This window comes from Tenrec ecaudatus, chromosome 7, assembly GCF_050624435.1.
Source record: "Tenrec ecaudatus isolate mTenEca1 chromosome 7, mTenEca1.hap1, whole genome shotgun sequence".
Classification (NCBI taxonomy): Eukaryota; Metazoa; Chordata; class Mammalia; order Afrosoricida; family Tenrecidae; genus Tenrec; species Tenrec ecaudatus.
Genome location: NC_134536.1, coordinates 94085964 through 94104416, shown reverse-complemented (window position 1 = coordinate 94104416; position 18453 = coordinate 94085964). Strand labels below are relative to the sequence as shown.

Sequence of the window (18453 nt, the reverse complement as noted above, 5' to 3'; positions counted from 1 at the left end):
TCACTAATGGTCCTGATGATTTGGGGTTTACTTCTACGTCCGTGATCTACCTTTGTTCTTGTGGGTGGGATGAGGTAGACATCTTGTTTCATTTTTCTACATGTGGATGAATATTCATTTTTCCCAGCACTACTTCTTAAATAGGGCATTGCCCTCCCATTGATGCTTTTGGGGCCCTTGGCAAAGATCAGTTGTTTATATTCTGATGGTTTTATTTCTGGGTTTTTTATTCTTTTCCATTGGTCTGTGTATCTGTCATTATGCCAGTACCACGCTGTTTTGACCACTGTGGCTTTGTAGTAGGTGTGAAAGTCAAGTAAAGTGAGCCCTCTGACTATGTTCTTCTTGAGGAGATCTATGCTAATTCTGGGCTTCTTCCCTCTCCATATGAAATTGGTGGTCAGTTTTTCAAATTATTTGAAGAAGGTTGTTGGTATTTGAATTGGGATAGCATTAAACTTATAACATGCCCTGGGTAGGATAGACATCTTTACTACATTGAGTTTTCTAATCCATGAGCATGGGTATTCCTACATTTGTGGAGGTTGCTTTTGGTTTCTTGTAGTAGGGTCTTGTAATTTTCCTTGTATTGGACTTTTTTTTGTTAGATACGTCCATAAATATTTCAGCTTGTTCTTGGCTATTGTGAATGATACTGCCTTCTCAGTCTCCTTTTCTGTGGTCTTATCTGATGTATATAATAAACCAATCAACTTCTGTTTGTTGTTCTTGTATTCTGCCACTCTTCCATATTCCTCTATTGCTGTCAGTACTCTGGTTGTGGAGTTTTCTGGATTTTCAATGTACAGAATCATGTCATCTGAAAATAACGATTATTTCACCTTCTTTTATCCCAGTTGGATACCTTTGATGCCCTTCTGTTGTCTTATATTATTAACTAGGACCTCCAGTACGATATTGAATAGAAGTGGGGACAAGAGACATCCTTGTCTAGTCCCCTTTTACAGTGGAATTGATTTAGTCATTTCTCCATTTATTAGCGTATATACTCGAATATAAGCCGACCCGAGGAAAAGCCGAGGTACCTAATTATTACCTGGGAAACCAGAAAAACTGATTGACCAGAGTATAAGCCTAGGGTGGGAAATGAAGGATGTGAATTAACACAGAGACCAGAGGGGAGAGACAGAGCGCAGCCACAAACACATCCTTACCAGTTCAGCTGCTGGCGTAATTCACTACGGGTGCTTCTGCGAATTGGAGCCATCCATGTCATAGGACGACTCTGATTGGTTAGATGTGAGTAAGCAAACATTCAAAGCCCTGCAGTGTCAGTGGGGCTTTGAATGAACTCTGGAGAAATGGCAATCACCCGTGAGATGTTACACCTCTCTGGGGTACCACTGACCCATGTATAAGCCGAACCCCAGTTTTTCAGCAAAATTTTTGTGCTGAAAAACTCGGCTTATACACGAGTATATACGGTATGATGTTAGCTGTCAGCTTTTCGTAGATAGCTTGTATTAACTTGAGGAATGCCCTTCCATTCCTAGCCTCCTGAGTGTCTTCATCAGGAATGGGTGCTGGATGTTGTCAAATGCATTTTCTGCATCTACAGCTATTATCATGTTATTCTTATATTTTTTCTTATCAATGTGATATATAATATTGATGGATTTTTGGAGATGCTAAACCATCCCTGCATTCCTGCGATGAATCCTACCTTATCCTGATGGATGATGTGTTTTATATATTTTTGTATTCTATTGGCCAATAACTTGTTGAAGATTTTTGCATCTATGTTCATTAGAGATATCAGTCTGTAGTTCTTTATTCTGGTGGGATCATTGCCCTGTTTGGTTATCAACGTTCTACTGGCTTTGTAAAATGAATTTGGGAGTTTGCCATCCTTTTCTACACTCTGCAATACTTTGTGGAGGATTGGTGTCAGCTCTTCCCTGAATGCTTGGTAGAAATCTCCTGTGAAGCTAAGTTAGCTAGTTTATTGTGCCAACCTGGCCGATAAACACATGTGGAATTAATTGAAGGGTGGAGGGATAAATGGCTCGGTGAGCCTCACCTTTCTGGTTCTCAGGTCTCTTGCTTTGTGATGGTCGGACCAGGGTGCAGCTGCCTTAGCAGTTCCCTGCTTCAGCTGGCAAGGCTCACTTCCTGCAAGACATCACTGAGGAGAAGCCACATAGACCTACCCCAATGCAGTCCTGGGTGCTGGAGCAGTCATGTGGATACCCCTGCCAGCGCTGAGATGTTTACACATTCACTTACTTGACTTTCCTTCTGCAGTTGGCATCATTGTGTCTATTTTGTGAGATGGGGGAGGACTTTGTGGATTGGTGTTGGACATATGGGTTAATGTTGGACTTGTGGGCTTGGGCAGCACTGAATTGGGATGTTTTTTTTTTGATGCTCATTTCACCTTTATATAAAATTCTTATACATAAGTCTCTGGATTTGTTTCTCTAAAGTGCCTAGACTAATACAGAAGCCGTCTGGTCTGGGACCTTTATTTGTTGGTAGCTTCTTGATAACCATATCTATTTCTTCTTTTGCTATGGGTTTGTTTAGGTTCTTGACCTCTATCTGGGATAGTCTAGGGAGGGATTGTTTTTCCAAGTATTTTTCCATGTCTTACACATTGTTGAACTCATTAGAGTACAGACTTTCATAGTACTTTGTGATTATCTGTTGTGATTAGGGCCTGTTGTGATTACCCCTGTTTCACTCCTCATCCTTTCTATTGTTGTTTGCTCTTTCCGTCTTTGGTTAGGTTTGCCAGTGGTCTATTGAGTCTGTTGATCCTATCAAAGAACCAGCATTTTGCCTCATTAGTCATCTGCATCGTTCTTTTGTCTTCCCAGTGGTTCAACTCTTCCCTGATTTTTATCATTTCTTTTCTTTTGCTGTTGGAGGGATTGTTCTGTTGACTCTGTTCTAATTGCTGGAGGTTTTGTGAGAGCATATCTGTCATAAATCTCTCTGTCTTTTTCATATATGCTCCTATTGCTACCAAGCTACCTCTGATTACTGCTTTCGCCGTGTCTCATAGGTTTTGTTCTGTTGTATTCTCATCCTCATTAGCTTCTAGAAACTTTCTGATCCCCCCTCTAATCTGGGTCAGTACCCACTCATGTTGCAGAAGATCATTATTTATCCTTCAATTGTTTGCCCTTGTTTTTCTGGTCATCTTTTGATTGATCTCCAGCTTTATGGTATGGTGATCCGAGAAGGACGTCTGCATAATCTCTGTGTTTGAAAAAATCTTTTTAAAGTAATGTTTTTGGTGGACATAGCTGCTATGTGTTATCAAGTCAGTTCCTGGGTCCAACAGAATGGAATACTGCCCAGGCCCGCACCATCATCTACAACTTTTGTTACATTTGAATGGAGTTTTGTAGCCCCTGTGTAAATCCATTTTGTCGAGGGACTTTCTTGATTTTGGTTACCTTCTAAGTTTGGTGGGTGTTACAGAAACTACGGCTAGGATAGCCACATTTACCTCCCTGGCGGGAATCCCGAGTGGGGCTCGGGGTGAATGTTAGCTGTTGAAGTGGTAACCCGGAGCCACACTCGGGATCACACTGCAGAGACATCCCTTAAGCAATTCACTGGTCTGAAACGTCTGCTTTCAGTCAGAATCTGTCTGATGTCAGCAGTGTTCCATGTCCTCTTCTGAATGCAACTTGAGCTTCTGGCAGCTCCCTGCCAATGTCCTGCTGTAACCCTTGTTGACCTGCCTTCAACAGCATCTTCCTTGCATGTGACATTAATGATATTGTTTGATAATTTCTGCATTCTGTTGGGTCATCTTTCTCTGGAGTGGGCAGAATTTGCATCTCTTCCAGTTAGTTGTTTTCCAAATTTTTGGATATTTTTGTGGGGAAATATTCCAATTGGTATTCCATCAATAGTATTTCGATGCTTCTTGCATTGTTCAGTATTTTGCCTATGGAATTCTTCAGTATAATTAAAGTGACCAGCTGTCCTACTTTTGGCAGGACAGTCCCGATTTTTAACAATTTTTCCCGCGTCCCATGGAGTTTAAAAAGTCCTGATTTTTGGAAAGAATGCACAACAAGCTAGGGTATGTGGTTTTCTGCCGCCATGTGGCTATTTTGCTAGGATATGAGTTTTATCAATGGTGTCCTGCTGTTGTCCCACTTTATCAATGTTGAAACCTGATCACCTTAGTATTGCCACCTGAGGCCTGATTTTTTCTTTAGTGCTTTTCTTTCAGCTGAGACATGTTTAGCATATTCTTCTGGCTTGCTTTTCTAACATACTTTGTCTTCTTGGACTACCTTTTGACATTTTTCTGTTCATCTCATTTACTTCATTGTTTCTTCCATTTTCTCCAGCTGCTTGATATTCAAGAGCAAGTTTCAAAGGTTTTTCTGACAACTACAATTATCCATTAATGTATAGATTGTGGAATGTACAAACTATGAATATAGCATAATTGAAAGTTGTCAAAAATGAAGTGGAATACATAAAGATACATTTCCCGGACATCAGTGAGCTGAATGGATGGCAAGTGGCGTCGCATTCCTCACCAAAAAGAACAAGATCTGTCTGTAGGAGGGTGAGCTCCACATAGCTCAGTTACTCTGACTGTAATGGAAATTCGCCCCTCAACCACTGAAGCTGTGATGAAGAAGTCAAAGAATTCCACCAGCTGCTTCACTTTGAACTTGATCAAACATGCCACCACACCACCTTTCTCTTTACTAGTGATTGGCATGTGAAAGTTGGAAACAAAAAGAAGGAACATTAGTTGGAAAATATGACCTCAGTGATAGAAATGAAGCTTTAGATCACATTGTATAACTTTGCAAGACCAATGGCTTCTTCCTGCCAAATACCCTTTTTCAGCAACATGAACATGAGTATACATGGGAACCTCGTCAAATGAATTAAATTGACTACCTATGTGGGAAGAGATCATGGGGAAACTCACTATTCACCAAAAATAAGGCTGGGGTAACTCTGGGACAGACTCTTTATTGCTCATTTGTACATTTAAGTTGAAGGAATCAGTGCACAGAGTAGGATATTAATATTAAGAAATTTGTTTTGATTCACATTATTAAGCAGATTATTTTTGTGCAGGCTAAGTATATTTAAAACCAAGTACATTTAAAATTCCTGAACAAGTTGTGTTTATTACTGAGAGAAAATTGATTTTATTTGTTAGGTTTTTAAGGCTTGTATACGATTTGAAGCCAAATAATGCCTCATAACTAAAAACAACAGTTCTGAATATCTCATCATCAAAGCTATGTGTCTCTTTCCACAGGCAACAAATTGCAAGTCTCTTAGTAGTTCATATTCTGTTATTTATCACCACATTTGTCAAAGGTATGTTTAGACTGCTTTGAAAATATTGTAGACATTACTATTTTAAATTCCTTTTAGGGAGGTAGAATGTAGCTCTTTCATTCCCCCCTCCATTCTCTAACACCATTCCAAACCAAGATGTTGAGACATGAGAAGAACTCCGAAGGCCTCTTCTAACCCAGGACAAAAAGGAGTCAGTTTTACAGAGCATTAGCACGAGCGCTCATTTAGAGTGGAGCCAGTTTCCAGAGGAGTTGGTTCAAAACTGTTCTCGGAGCATGAAGGAATCGTTCTTGCAATTTAGCAAGCATTGGTTGGGCAATTCAAGTTTAGCAAGAGGTGTGGGAGTAACGCTTGTGGGTGTAAGGTCATAAGAGGGCCGCAGCGGGACAGTTTCATCCTTCAGGGAATGCTCACAGATCACTTAGTGATTTACAGCATATCCGAGCACATTAAGCCATACAGTGTTTCAGGGTAAGGGAGAATCTTCCACTTTTTCAGTGCAGTTCTCTACAAGAAGTTAAATGACCAGACCAGGGACTGATTTACATTGAATAGATTCCTTGTAAGAGAACGGAAAGTGTATAAAATCCTCAATTACGTCTCACCTTTTGTACATTCCTGTCAGTGTTATAGTTTGTAATATTTCATATATATAATTTTAAATGCCTCCCTCCCCCATGTGTTGAATTGAGCAACTCAACTGGATTAAATGTACTGAACATATAACTGATGCTAAATATGTTCTATGTTGCAGTATATATATCAAATGATTTCTTTTTTTTGGTCTCAATTTTGCAAAATTTTCTTTGGTGGTATCAGTATTTTCCATTTCTCATTTATATTTTTTAAAGTAGTAATGACAAATATAATGAAGGTTCAAATAGTTTAGAAACATTGTTATACAGGTTATTAAAATAACATTGCCAAAATTAAACTGTTGATCAAGATGTGTTGACCTGACATTTTCATAGTTAAACCAGATCAAGATGTGTTGACCTGAGTTAAACCAGATCAAGATGTGTTGACTTGAAATTTTCATAGTTAAACCAAATAATTTAAAATTTTCATTATATGGCATACAAAAAACATTTAGGGGTTTTATCTACAATATATACAAGTTTGTGTTGAGCAGAAGTTTAAGATATGAAATTTGAAATGTGCTTCTAGAATAAGTTTGATAGAAAGCAATAAATTCCCCAAACCATTAGGTTGTTTAGTATTTTTAATAAACTAACAATAAATACAACGATAAGTCAAAATATAGCGCTATAAAATCACGGACACCTTTATTAAACCACTTCATCAGTATGTGAAATGATTGTTAGTCTACATATTCTCCAGTTAGGTAGATAGACTTCTGAAGGCACTGTTTCCATCTCTGACTTTTCCCCAAAGAATTCAGTACTCAGTTTATACCACGTGAAAGCAACAGTTTTGGTCATCTTTGAAATGTTTCTGAGTTTGGGAAGAAAAAGAAGCAAGACGAAATGAAATTAGGGCTGTAGCACGTATGGGGTCTGGTTTTCCAATGTTCTTGCAGTCGCCCTTGCTACCCCACGGAGACTGAGCAGGTGCACTGTTGTGAAGGAAACAAAAAAAATCCTTGGTACAACTTTCTTGAACTTCTTCAACCTTCTGCTTAATAAGTCCTTATAACAGTTTTGAGTTCTATGAGAAAATCTATTATTTTCAAAGAAAATAAAGTTTACCTGTTCAGAATAATTTTAAAAAGATGCTGTAACTTTTTGGGTAGCTTTTTCTTCCTTGAATTTAACTGACCCAGCAGCTCCCCTTGGGACAGTCCGACTCTGTCCTCCGAGGCTGCTATGAATTGCAATTGACTCAATAGCAGTGGACAGTGAGGTTGCCCTAGGTAAAAGCATCCCTAGACACTAGCTTTTCTGATTGTGATGGATATACTGGGGCTTTCTGTAGCTCTTGTCAGAAGTCACTTTCCCCTTCATCTATTCCCAGAGCCTTGGTGGCCACGCGCAGTTAAGGGTTGGCCTGTTCACTGCTATGTTGGCAGTTAAATCCACTCTCAAGCCCGCGAGGAAAAGGCTGTGTCCCCCCACAAAGATGACAGCTTCAGACCCCTCGGTAGGGTTGCTGTGTGTTGGAATTGCCTTTGTGGCAGTGGGTTTGGGTTTTTTGTTTAGATTTCATTGAAAATGTAAATCTGCTGTTTGTTTTTCATTTGGCCCCCATTCTCACACTTTCCCTTCTGTGTTGTCTTTGTAATGCTGTGGTTGGACACAAGTAAACTCTATTTCTCTGACCCACTTACTAGCTGAGCTTCAGTCAGAGTCTGCTCGTGGGCAGCATTTGCACGCATTGAAAAGGGAAAAGGCAGGTAGACACTTTGGTGACTTCAGAAGCATCTGAGCGATGAGACGGCTCTGCAGCCCCTGCGCCTGCCCCTCAGGGTCGCTATTAGGGGACTGCTGTCTTCCAGCAGCATCGGCTGGTGGTTGCCTCGCTGTTAGTAGACAGGGGTTCCTGGGTCCGGCCCAGAGTTCATAGCTGCTTCCTGATCTTTTGGTTGAATACTTTCAGCATCTGGTACTCTAGCTCTTCCAGCGTCTTGTAACAGATTTCCTGAAGTAAATTCTGTTAGTGAGGTTGCTCATTTTTCTGATTGTTTACAGATAGAGAACACAGCTATTGTCCCGTGGTAGACATGTAGTGATGATGACTGTGAAGTCTACCAAGTGTGTCACAGAGTCCTCGTTGTCTTTCTTACATGTAAACCTCTTGTCTTGTTGATGCGTCTTGGTGACATTTTCTATTTCTTGTCTACTTTTATGAAGTGAACGGACACAAGCTGCTACTTTGATTCCAGTGGGAATTTTAGTTTCTCTTGGGTAGTATGGTATTTAGCTTGAATAGAGGACATATTTTTACTTTAGACAACAGAGAGTCTAGAATACTAAATGGAGGGAGTGATAATGTCTCAATATATTAAAGTCGTTTATTCTAGCCCCTGGAGAAGGCCATCATGCTTGGTCAAGTAGAGCCCAGTGGAAAAGACGAAGGCCTCTAGGAGATGGATGGGCTCAGTGGCTGCAGTAATGAGCTCAAACATAGAACAATTGTGAGGTTGACAGAGGACTGGGCTGCGTTTTCTTCTGTTGCTATGGGTCAGAACTGATTGGATGGCACCTAATAACAACCAACAATGTCCCATGGTGGCTTAATGGGCTATCCATTGGATTGCTAACAGTAAAGTCAGCAGTTCTAAACTACAAACCGCCCGCCCATGGGAGAAAGAGGAGGGTTTTCCCCCCATACAGAGTTACAGTGTTGGAAACCCACCGGGGAAGTTCTGTCCTGCCTTATAGCTTCTTTCTGAATGGGAATGGACTCGATGACATTGCGTTTGTGTTTTCTTTTTAATCCCATGTAAGATATTCCCTTTCGTTGACTTTAAGATGCTCATTTCCCTTCACATTTTATCATTTTGAAACTGGATAGCTTTGCATTTTACCTTCCTCTTTCCCCACAATCACACTGGCCCTTCTCCTGCCTCTTTAATTCATTCCTCTCAGCTAGATTGCTGTTGCTCAGCTACCCCCAGGATCTCGCTGTCTCCTCCTTGTTGATTGTAATTGTTCTGTCTATGGCATTGTTTGCTCACTGCTCCCGTCTCCCGCCTCCTCCTCCTCCTCCATCTTTCCAGAACCTTTGCTCCTGTTGTTTTCTCTTCAGCTTGCTTTCCATAGCTATCTTATATAGGTAGGCAAACCAACAATAACATAGACAATATAAAAAGAAAAAAAATTGAATAAAAAGAGAAAAAGAAGTGAAAAAATGTATGTATAAAGAAAAATAATAACAACTAGCATAGCCCCCAACCCCCCCAACATAGACAATTTCAGGTCTGTTCGCTGACCTTTATGACTATCTCCCCACTGGTCCAGGAGGGTTGTGGAAACTGCGCCTCCTAGCCTGAAGTCTATTTTGGGGGCTAAGGGGTTTTGTGCCTTTGCTTTGCTCCTGTTGCTGATCTGTTATGTTCCCTTCTTGGTTCGTCCTGCTTGGGGGTGGGGTGGGGTTCAGACTGGATTCACTCCCAGCTCCCGGTATTGTCTTCTATCACCATATGCTCAGTGAGGGCTCAGCATGACTCCAGCTGCGGTCAGCCCTATAGTGCTCTCAGTGTCTTAGCAGCTTCGTGCTGGCCCCTCTCCTGACCTGTAGGCTTAGTGCTGGCCTCTGTAGCACATTCTTCTAGGGAGGGGTCAGTTTGGCTCTGACTGGGGCTGGTCCTGTAGCCCACTCTGTTCATGCGTTGCTCTGTGGTGGGGTCTGCATGCACACTCCCGATTCTATGGATATATAACCAATAAGAGTCTTCTTAAATAGATTACACTTATTTTCACATCTGTGTTCAAAATAGTTGTTGAGTTAGAAGTGTGGTCTTTATTAATAACTTTGTTTCTAGTTATTTATTCAGAAAAATAATTATAATGTAGTGAGGTAGTTAGTTTATGGTGCCAACCTGGCCGATAAACACATGTGGTGTTAATTGAAGGGCAGAGGGATAAATGGCTCAGTAAGCCTCATCTTTCTAGTTCTCGGGTCTCTTTCTTTCTGATGGTTGGACCAGGGTGCAGCTGTGGAGCACCCATGCGGAGACCCCTGCCAGCGCTATGTTTACACATTTGCTTACTCAGCTTTCCTCCTGCAGTTGGCATCATTGCGTTTGTTTTGTGAGATGGAGGAGGGCTTTGTGGATTGGTGTTAGACATACGAGTTAATGTTGGACTTGTGGGCTTGGGCAGCACTGGGTTGGGATGTTTTCTTGGTGCGCATTTACCCTTTATATAAAACTCTCTCTTATACATGAGTTTCTATGGATTTGTTTCTCTAAAGTACCCAGATAAACACATGTAGAGACAATATTAGTTTATGGTTAAATATCAGTTTTACACAGCAAATGATTATAGGGGTAAGAAAAATTATTTCTGAAATGAAAACCTCATGTATGATCGTAATGACTTTTTATTAGAATTATAAAGCTCTTTTCTTTCTAAGAACCGAATAGACATTCCCATTGATGAACTTACAGTATTCTTATTTTATTACTACAGTGTGAGAGATAGGCACATAATACTTCCCACAGTTTACAGCATGAGGGAGTGGGGTGATTCACTCATGAATGGGTGGATTCACCCCCTTTCCATTCCTTCCCAAATCAGACTAAACCCTGCCAAATAAGGCAGACTTTTTCTTCTTTTTTTTAAATCATTTTATTGGGGGCTCATACAACTCTTATCACAATCTACACATGCATCAATTGTGTAAAGCACATTTGTACATTCATTGCCCTCATCATTCTCAAAACTTTTGCTCTCCACTTAAGCCCCTGGCATCAGCTCCTCATTTCCCCCTTCCCTCCCCGTTCTCCCATCCCTTATGAGCCCTTGATAATTTATAAATTATTATTTTGTCATATCTTACACTCTCCGACGTCTCCCTTTACCCACTTTTCTGTTGTCCAAGACAGACTTTTTCAAGTGTGAAGACTGAACCGGCTATTAGTAGTCAGGCAGTAGGAAGTAACATATTTTAGAAATATACTCTGCTTCCTGTAAAGAAACCCTTTCTGTTTTGCCACTGTGGCATGCATAATGCAGAACGAATAAAGCTTGACCTGCATTTCCCATTAGTGTCGAACCTGGCAGCATTGCAGACTGGTGCCAGGACAGAGAAACGGCTCTATGACCTCTCTAATGGCAATATTAATATTGTGCCTCACAGGGGAGCTTGCATCATTAAGACTCAGTTGTATTCTTACAGATGCCTTCTATATGATCTATGAATGTGTCAGGTGAGGAGGAACTGGACGGTGCTTTCAGGGACTTGGGCATGTAATTTACAGGTTGCAGCGTTCATCTTTACCTGCAACGCCGTGAAAGATGTGCACCCACCCTTTCACACCCGCACTTTGTTCCACGACCTTTTCTTTCCACATGGAACGCCCTTCTTTCTTTGCTCTTATGTCCAGTCTCGCTGTATCCTCTAGGACCCATATGGGTGGTACCGTCTCGCAGTCTCTATACCCAGAGTTGTTTTCCTTGTGTGCCTTGAGCAGATTGTCCAGCCGCCCTGGCCTCTCCCCGCGCCCATCACTGGGTGGGAAGGGGGCCACCCTGGGTATGCGCAGATGATATGGACACTCTGTCGCAATCCCTGTGGGGCCCACCAAGGGACCTGCCCCACCTTCCCCGGGACGAGAGAGGGGGTCGGGGCCACGAGCGAGACTCCCTGAACCCCCAGCACAACCTCCATGGCTTCCCTTAGACTCAGAGGTGTTTCCTTGGATTTCCTTGAGCAGATTGTTTTCAGTGCTGTACCATATTTTTATTTGTTGAGTCAGAATCTCTCTCCAGCTTCGTAACTCACAGTTGACTACATGATTAATAAGGGGAAGAGCTGCCTTTTTCCATTTACCACCATAGCAGCTTGCAGGATCCCCTCATCGATTAGGTACACGATAAATCCTAATGTCCATATAGGTGTATATTTGTGTTTACATGTGCATAGTGTACATTGTATATATATATATAATATATATAAAAGTTGTGTATGTCTCTGTTGAGTTGTTTTAATTTGTAGCCACTCCATGGTTGTCAGCGGAGAATTGTGCTCCAGAGGGTTGGTTTTCCATGACTGACCTGTTTTAGAAGTAGACTGCCAGACTCTGCTTTGAAATGCCCCGGCGGGCACGGGACATGGACCTCAACTTTATGGAGAGCGGCTGACAGCGCTTGTACTCTCATGCCAGAGCTGACAATGCCTGTCCAGCCATCTAACCCACTAGAAGACAATTGGGAAGAAAAAGGGAGGCAGGAGTGACCTATTTCATGCCATGAGTGTATTAACATAAATGAGTATGAGCATTTGCAGATATGCAAAGAACAAAGGAAGCCTGTCAAAATTTCACAATGTGCATTTGATAATCAATGTTGTCCAATGCTTTGAATAAACCAGTGCAAGGTATTTATCTTTGCCTCAGAAAGATTTCTCATTTTTAAAAACCATACATTTGTGGAAGTAGGGTGGGGTGGAAAGGGGGAACTGATTACAGGGATCTACATATAACCTCCTCCCTGGGGAATGGACAACAGAAAAGTGGGTGAAGGGAGATGTCAGACAGCATAAGATATGACAAAATAATAATTTATAAATTATCAAGGGTTCATAACGGAGGGGAGAGTGGGGAGGGAGGGGGAAAAATGAGGAGTGGATGCCAAGGGCTTAAGTGGAGAGCAAATATTTTAGAATGATGATGGCAACAAGTGTACAGATGTGCTTGACACAATGGATGTATGTATGGATGGGGATAAGAGTTGTATGAGCCCCCAATAAGATGATTAAAAAAATTAAATGGATTATAAATGAGTTCAATTGATAGGGTGCTAAATTTTAACCTAACTGAATCTGCAATAATCTACTTTCATGCAAATAAAGTGTGCATAACGTTTTTAGTGACCTCATATGTATGATGTATGTGAAAGTTGGACAATGAATAAAGAAGGCAGAAGAAGAAAAGAAAACCAAACATTTTTGTCAACATATTTTGAATACTGAGGGATTTCTCTGTGTAATGCTCATTAGTGCTAAAATTCAAATAGAACCCACATGTGCTGAAACGGAGTACTGTTAGTGAACCCTGGCTATGAAAATAGGACTTTGCATTGTGCTTGGACTCGGTGCTTTTTAGTCCTGAAGGTTTATAGCCTGTGCTTATTAGCGGCTTTTCAACAAGCACCTAGCCATGGGGCAGAAATGCAAGAACGCTCATTCAAAATACCTTTTTCTGGGAATAAATATCTCTAAACTAATGTAAATGAGTAGCCCCTGGCAATTAAGACTTTACCAAAGTTTAAGTAAATGAGCATATTAAAATTATATTTTTGCTCTCCTGCTCACAGGAATAAATTCATGCAGATCTAAAAAGAGGCTTGTTGTTAAAAGAATATCCTTCTGGAATCTAACTCTCTGCATGTTATAGACAGACATAGATGTATAATTCTCTGCATGTTATAGACAGACATAGATGTATAATTCTCTGCATGTTATAGACAGACATAGATGTATATTTGATAGCAAATAAAGCTTTGTTTCCTATTTGCTATGCTGCCCTTTAACTGTTCAGATAACTGGAGACTTATTCCTGGGTAACTTTTTAATACAGCGGAGTCATTAATAACTCCTTGCCAACTCTTCCAAGGAGGCGGGCTGAGAAGTCGCCGGCTTTCTTTTGGTGCCAGCACTGAGGAGGTTGTGTTCTAGGGACTGCCTAATGTCCAGCTGGCAGCTGATTTACCCATTAGGAAAGATAGACAGTGACATCTCTAGTGGGATGTGGACACCAGGTGACATGTCAGAGGAAGTGACACCAAATTGACTATTGATAAAATTTTTTGTACAGTATAATTTTTTTTTAATAAAAAATATGGAACGCTTCACGAATTTGCGTGTCATCCTTGCGCAGGGGCCATGCTAATCTTCTCTGTATCGTTCCAATTTTAGTATATGTGCTGCCGAAGCGAGCACTGTACAGTATAATTTTAAAATTAAAAAATAACCCTGTAGTTACTTATAACAGCAATATATTTTTGTCAGCTTCCCTTTTATGTATCAATATCCCTACGAGGTTGAATCTTTGCTGATATGTTTTAGAACTTCCCAATGGGCACTGATCAAAGCTGCCATTATTGCCCCATTGTGAAGCTTTAAATCATGTGGCTTCATAGTCCCTCATTTTGTCACATTTTCTATTTTAGCTGCAATGTTGTGATCATTAATAATTGTGAAGCTATACCAGGAACTTTTTTGTTAGTGAATTAGTAAGTAAAGGAAAAGAAAGACAAATAAAGCTATCTGCTCAGCTATTCACGATACTCTGAATAATAATGTAATTCAACCTAGAATGATTTTACAAACCAACTTGGTGAAGTTTAGTATACTCGGAGGAATATTATGTTTGAACAGTTTGTAATGATATCACATATTCTGTGATTAAAATGAGCAATAGACACTATTCAGGGATCTCTGCGGTCGGTGTAGGAGGAGGTCCGTGGTGGGGTGGCTGAGGCACTGAAGACAGAGTTCTTGAAGGTGGCCACCCACTCACAAGTATCATCGAGAGTGGTGTGTGGCTTACGTCTTCTTGAATCGCCCACCCTTCTTGCTGTTGGGGGATGTGGCAATGAGCTTACACTGTACCTTTGTCAGAGACCAGCTGTGTTTTTGTTACACTCGTGTGTTAATATTGGAGAATTGCTAAATCTGCTGCCCCAGTGTGTTTCCCCATCCAAGCTGGCTATCCAGTCATTCAACCTCTTAAAGGACTGTGTAGAATTGAGGTTTCCATACTTTTCTTGTAAATGGACACACCAATAGTAAATAATTTTGGCTCTTGTTACAACTCTTCATTTTTCCTGTTACAGGACTAACGTGGTTATTGACAATATGTAAATGAAGGGGCACGATTGTATTCCAGTAAGATTTTTATTCACAAAAGTTCACCTGCAAATTACAAATCGTACATCACTAGCTTAGACAGTAGAAATATCTGGCTCAACATGGTGTTTGTGATGCTATACAACAACTTAGAAAACAAGGCTTTTAATGCTGTATATTTCAGGTTTGTTAATCAACTTTATACTGGTGACCAGTTTTCAAATTTAAACCACAAAAACAGTTTTCGAGGTTTTACCATCTTATTTTTCTTTCATTTAAATATATGGGTTATTTAAAAATATTCAGCTGTTATTGAAATGGAAATATTAAAAAATATAAGAACCCCCCTTTACCACATCACTGATAAATAGTGCTACTATACGTGAGAGTAAAGAAACCATGGTGGTACAAGGGTTAAGCCCTCAGCTGTTATCTTGAGGTCTGTGATTTGAACCCACCATCTGCAGCATAGAAGACAGACCTCTGTCATATAAGACTGCTGTGAGTTGGAATTGACTCACGGGTACACATTTATAGTTATGGTTTTGAAAAAATATTTTGACTTAGTAACATTGTCAAGATATATTACCAAGTGAAAAAATAGGTTATAGGAACGATTTTAAACAGTGTGTATGTACAATGTGATCTCGTTTTGTTTTTTTAAGATTTACATCTTGTCTTTGTATACATATACTTGCATACTATAAATACCTGAAAAGAAATGGAATCAGTTAGGATTTTAGTTTTAAACTCTGGCCAGTGTAAGCAGAAGAGATTTGTTTATTTAATTGCTTTATTAGGGGCTCATACAACTCTTTATCACCATGTATATATACATCAATTGTGTAAAGCACATTTGTATATTTGTTGCCCTCATCATTCTCAAAACATTTGCTCTCCACTTAAGCCCCTGGCATCAGCTCCTCATTTTTCCCCTCCCTCCCTGCTCCCACCCCCTTCATGAACCCTTGTTAACTTATAAATTATTATTGTGTCTTATCTTGCTCTGTCTGACATCTCCCTTCACTCACTTTTCTGTTGTCCATCCCCCAGGGAGGAGGTCACATGTAGATCCTTGTCATTGGTTTCCCCTTACGACCTACCCTCCATGTTCCCATTATCGCCACTCACACCAATGGTCCTGAAGGGATCATCTGCCCTGGATTACTTGTGTTTCCAGTTCCTATCTGTACACAGTGTACATCCTTTGGCCTAGCCAGTTTTGCAAGGTAGAATTCAGATCATGATAGTGGTGAGGGAGGAAGCATTTAGGAACTAGAGGAAAGTTGTAGTTTTAATTGTTTCTACATCACACCCTGACCGGCTCGTCTCCTCCCCAAAACCCTTCTGTAAGGGGATCTCCAGTGGCCTACATATGAACTTTGGGTCTCCACTGTGCACTACCCACCTCATTCACTATGGTAAGATTTTTGTTTGTTCTGATGATGTCTGATACCTGATCCCTTTGACACCTTGTGATCGCACAGGCTGGTGTGCTTCTTCCATGTGGGCTTTGCTGCTTCTGAGCTAGATGGCCGCTTGTTTACCTTCAAGCCTTAAGACCCCAGATGCTATATCTTTTGATGGCCAGGCACCATCAGCTTTCTTAGTCACATTTGCTTTTGCACCCATTTGTCTTCAGCGATCGTATCATGGAGGTGAGCACACAATGATATGAATTTTTGTTCTTTGATGCCTGATAATTGATCCCGTCGGCACCTCATGATCACACAGGCTGGTGTGCTTCTTCCATGTGGGCTTTGTTGCTTCTGAGCTAGATGGCCGCTTGTTTACCTTTAATGCCTTTAAGGTCCCAGACATTATACCTTGGTAGCTGGACACCATCAGCTTTCTTCACCACATTTGCTTATTCACCGGCTTTGTCTAAAGCGATTGTGTTGGGAAGGTGAGCATCATAGAAGGCAAATATAATAGAAAAAAGTATTCTTGCATTGAGGGAGTACTTGAGTGGAGGCCCAATGTCCTTCAAGCAGAAGAGATTTATTGAGGATAAACTATAGCTCACTGGTCACTGTTGTGCCTGATAAACAGGCTTAGAGACCAGATACCTAGAAGTAGTACCCCCAATCTCACTGTGTAATTGCTTCCCAATTGATGCCTCAGCTGCTGTAAGTGAGCACGAGTGAGAGCATTGCCCTGGAGGTTGGGCCTGTCCCTGTCTGTGTAGACTTGCTGTGCATTGGAGCTGCCTCGATGGCAGGCAGTGGGGTTGGGTTCTCTTCCTAGCACGCCAGAGTGGGTTCCGGGTAGCTGCTGTTTACAACGTCAGCTTCCACTCCATGTGCCTGTGCGGGCAGAGCGCAAGTTTCAGGATTGAGCTGAGAGGCTGAGAACGTGAACACGTGCGATTTATTTCTGTAGTGGATGAAGGACTGATTCAGAAGTTGGGTAATTTACCAAACGTTGGAAGAAAGAGTATTTGGAAGCTTGGATACCAGAAAGAATGACAACTGTCCGCTGCACACACCTGGACATTGTTAGCCTTCGTAGTCCTTCTGGGCATTGGTGTCGGCAGGGCAGCCTTGGGAACAGAGGAACCTGGTACTTTTTTATTTCGCTCATCTGTGTTATTTGAATGTGAACAACTGCATGTAACAATGATAATAATAATCAAAGAATTTTGGGGAAGAGAAACAAAAGAGAACAGTTTCCCAGTTCTTACGTCGCTATGCTCCTCACGTAAATATTCAAGGCTTCCTAGTATTGCTGTCCATTTTCACCAGCTTCCTTTTCAATTGTTTTAAAAACTTGGTCTTAATTTTTTTGTACTTGATTGCTCAGAAATCATGAAGTTGTTGTCTCTAGGATACAATTTTTTATTCTTTCATTTAACTTTGGGGAGCTGATTCACTTTTAATTCTTTGAACACAGTATTTATATTTGATAATGAAGATTTGTCGGTTTCTATGGTTGATAGAAGTGTTTATATAGATACGAGGTACAAAAATAAAGTGTACTGACACAAAAATGGCCCCCCTACTACATATGCGCCTTTTCCATGCCTCTTCCTGTTAAAAATTTACTTTGTGTTAGAAAACTTGTCTGAGAGTTTGAATTAAAATTATGTATTATAATATTTAGAGCAGTTTTAGGTTTGTAGAAAAATTGTGGAAAGTAAAGAGGGTTCCCATATACTTTGTATCATATTTTACCTATGCTTAACAACTTACCATCTTTGTATGGGATATTTGTGATAAGAATTAAAACAATATTGATACATTATTAAGATTTTTTTTAGTTTTTACAATTTTTTTCTGTTCCAGGGTAGCTTCTGTATTTTGTAAATGTATGTTGCTGTTTTTCACTCTTGTAGTTATGCTATAAAGTAATGTAATGAATACTGTGTCTGCTATAAACAACCTGGGGAGTTTGGGGGAACAATAAAGAAGAGACAGCTTTGCCAAATGGAGTGCTTAATGCTTTGTTATGCACCAGCGGCACAGGAGCGCAAACTGACCTCTTGCATGTCTTCGTGTCATGTCTTCAGTGGAACAGGTCCCTGTGGAGCCATACAACATCCCACTTTCCCAGGCAGAAGTCATCCAGGAAGGGAGTGATGTTACTCTTGTTGCCTGGGGAACGCAGGTTAGTAGTGACATTTGCTCCTGCTGTTAATATCCCACTCACGTTTGGAAGTTC

At 40.7% G+C, this 18453-nt stretch overlaps 1 protein-coding gene and 1 non-coding gene across 3 annotated transcripts in view; one reads left to right on the top strand and one right to left on the bottom strand.

The window, feature by feature from the left end:
* Window positions 1–18453, top strand: part of BCKDHB (branched chain keto acid dehydrogenase E1 subunit beta) — a 268641-nt gene that overhangs the window by 68359 nt on the left and 181829 nt on the right. For both annotated transcript variants that reach the window (XM_075554842.1, XM_075554844.1), the window contains exon 7: window positions 18302–18399. In XM_075554842.1, coding sequence (XP_075410957.1) covers window positions 18302–18399 — 98 coding nt within the window. The remainder of the gene's footprint in view (window positions 1–18301; window positions 18400–18453) is intronic.
* Window positions 13778–13884, bottom strand: LOC142453916 (U6 spliceosomal RNA). The gene has a single exon (XR_012785471.1). It is a non-coding gene; the product is annotated as a U6 spliceosomal RNA (small nuclear RNA).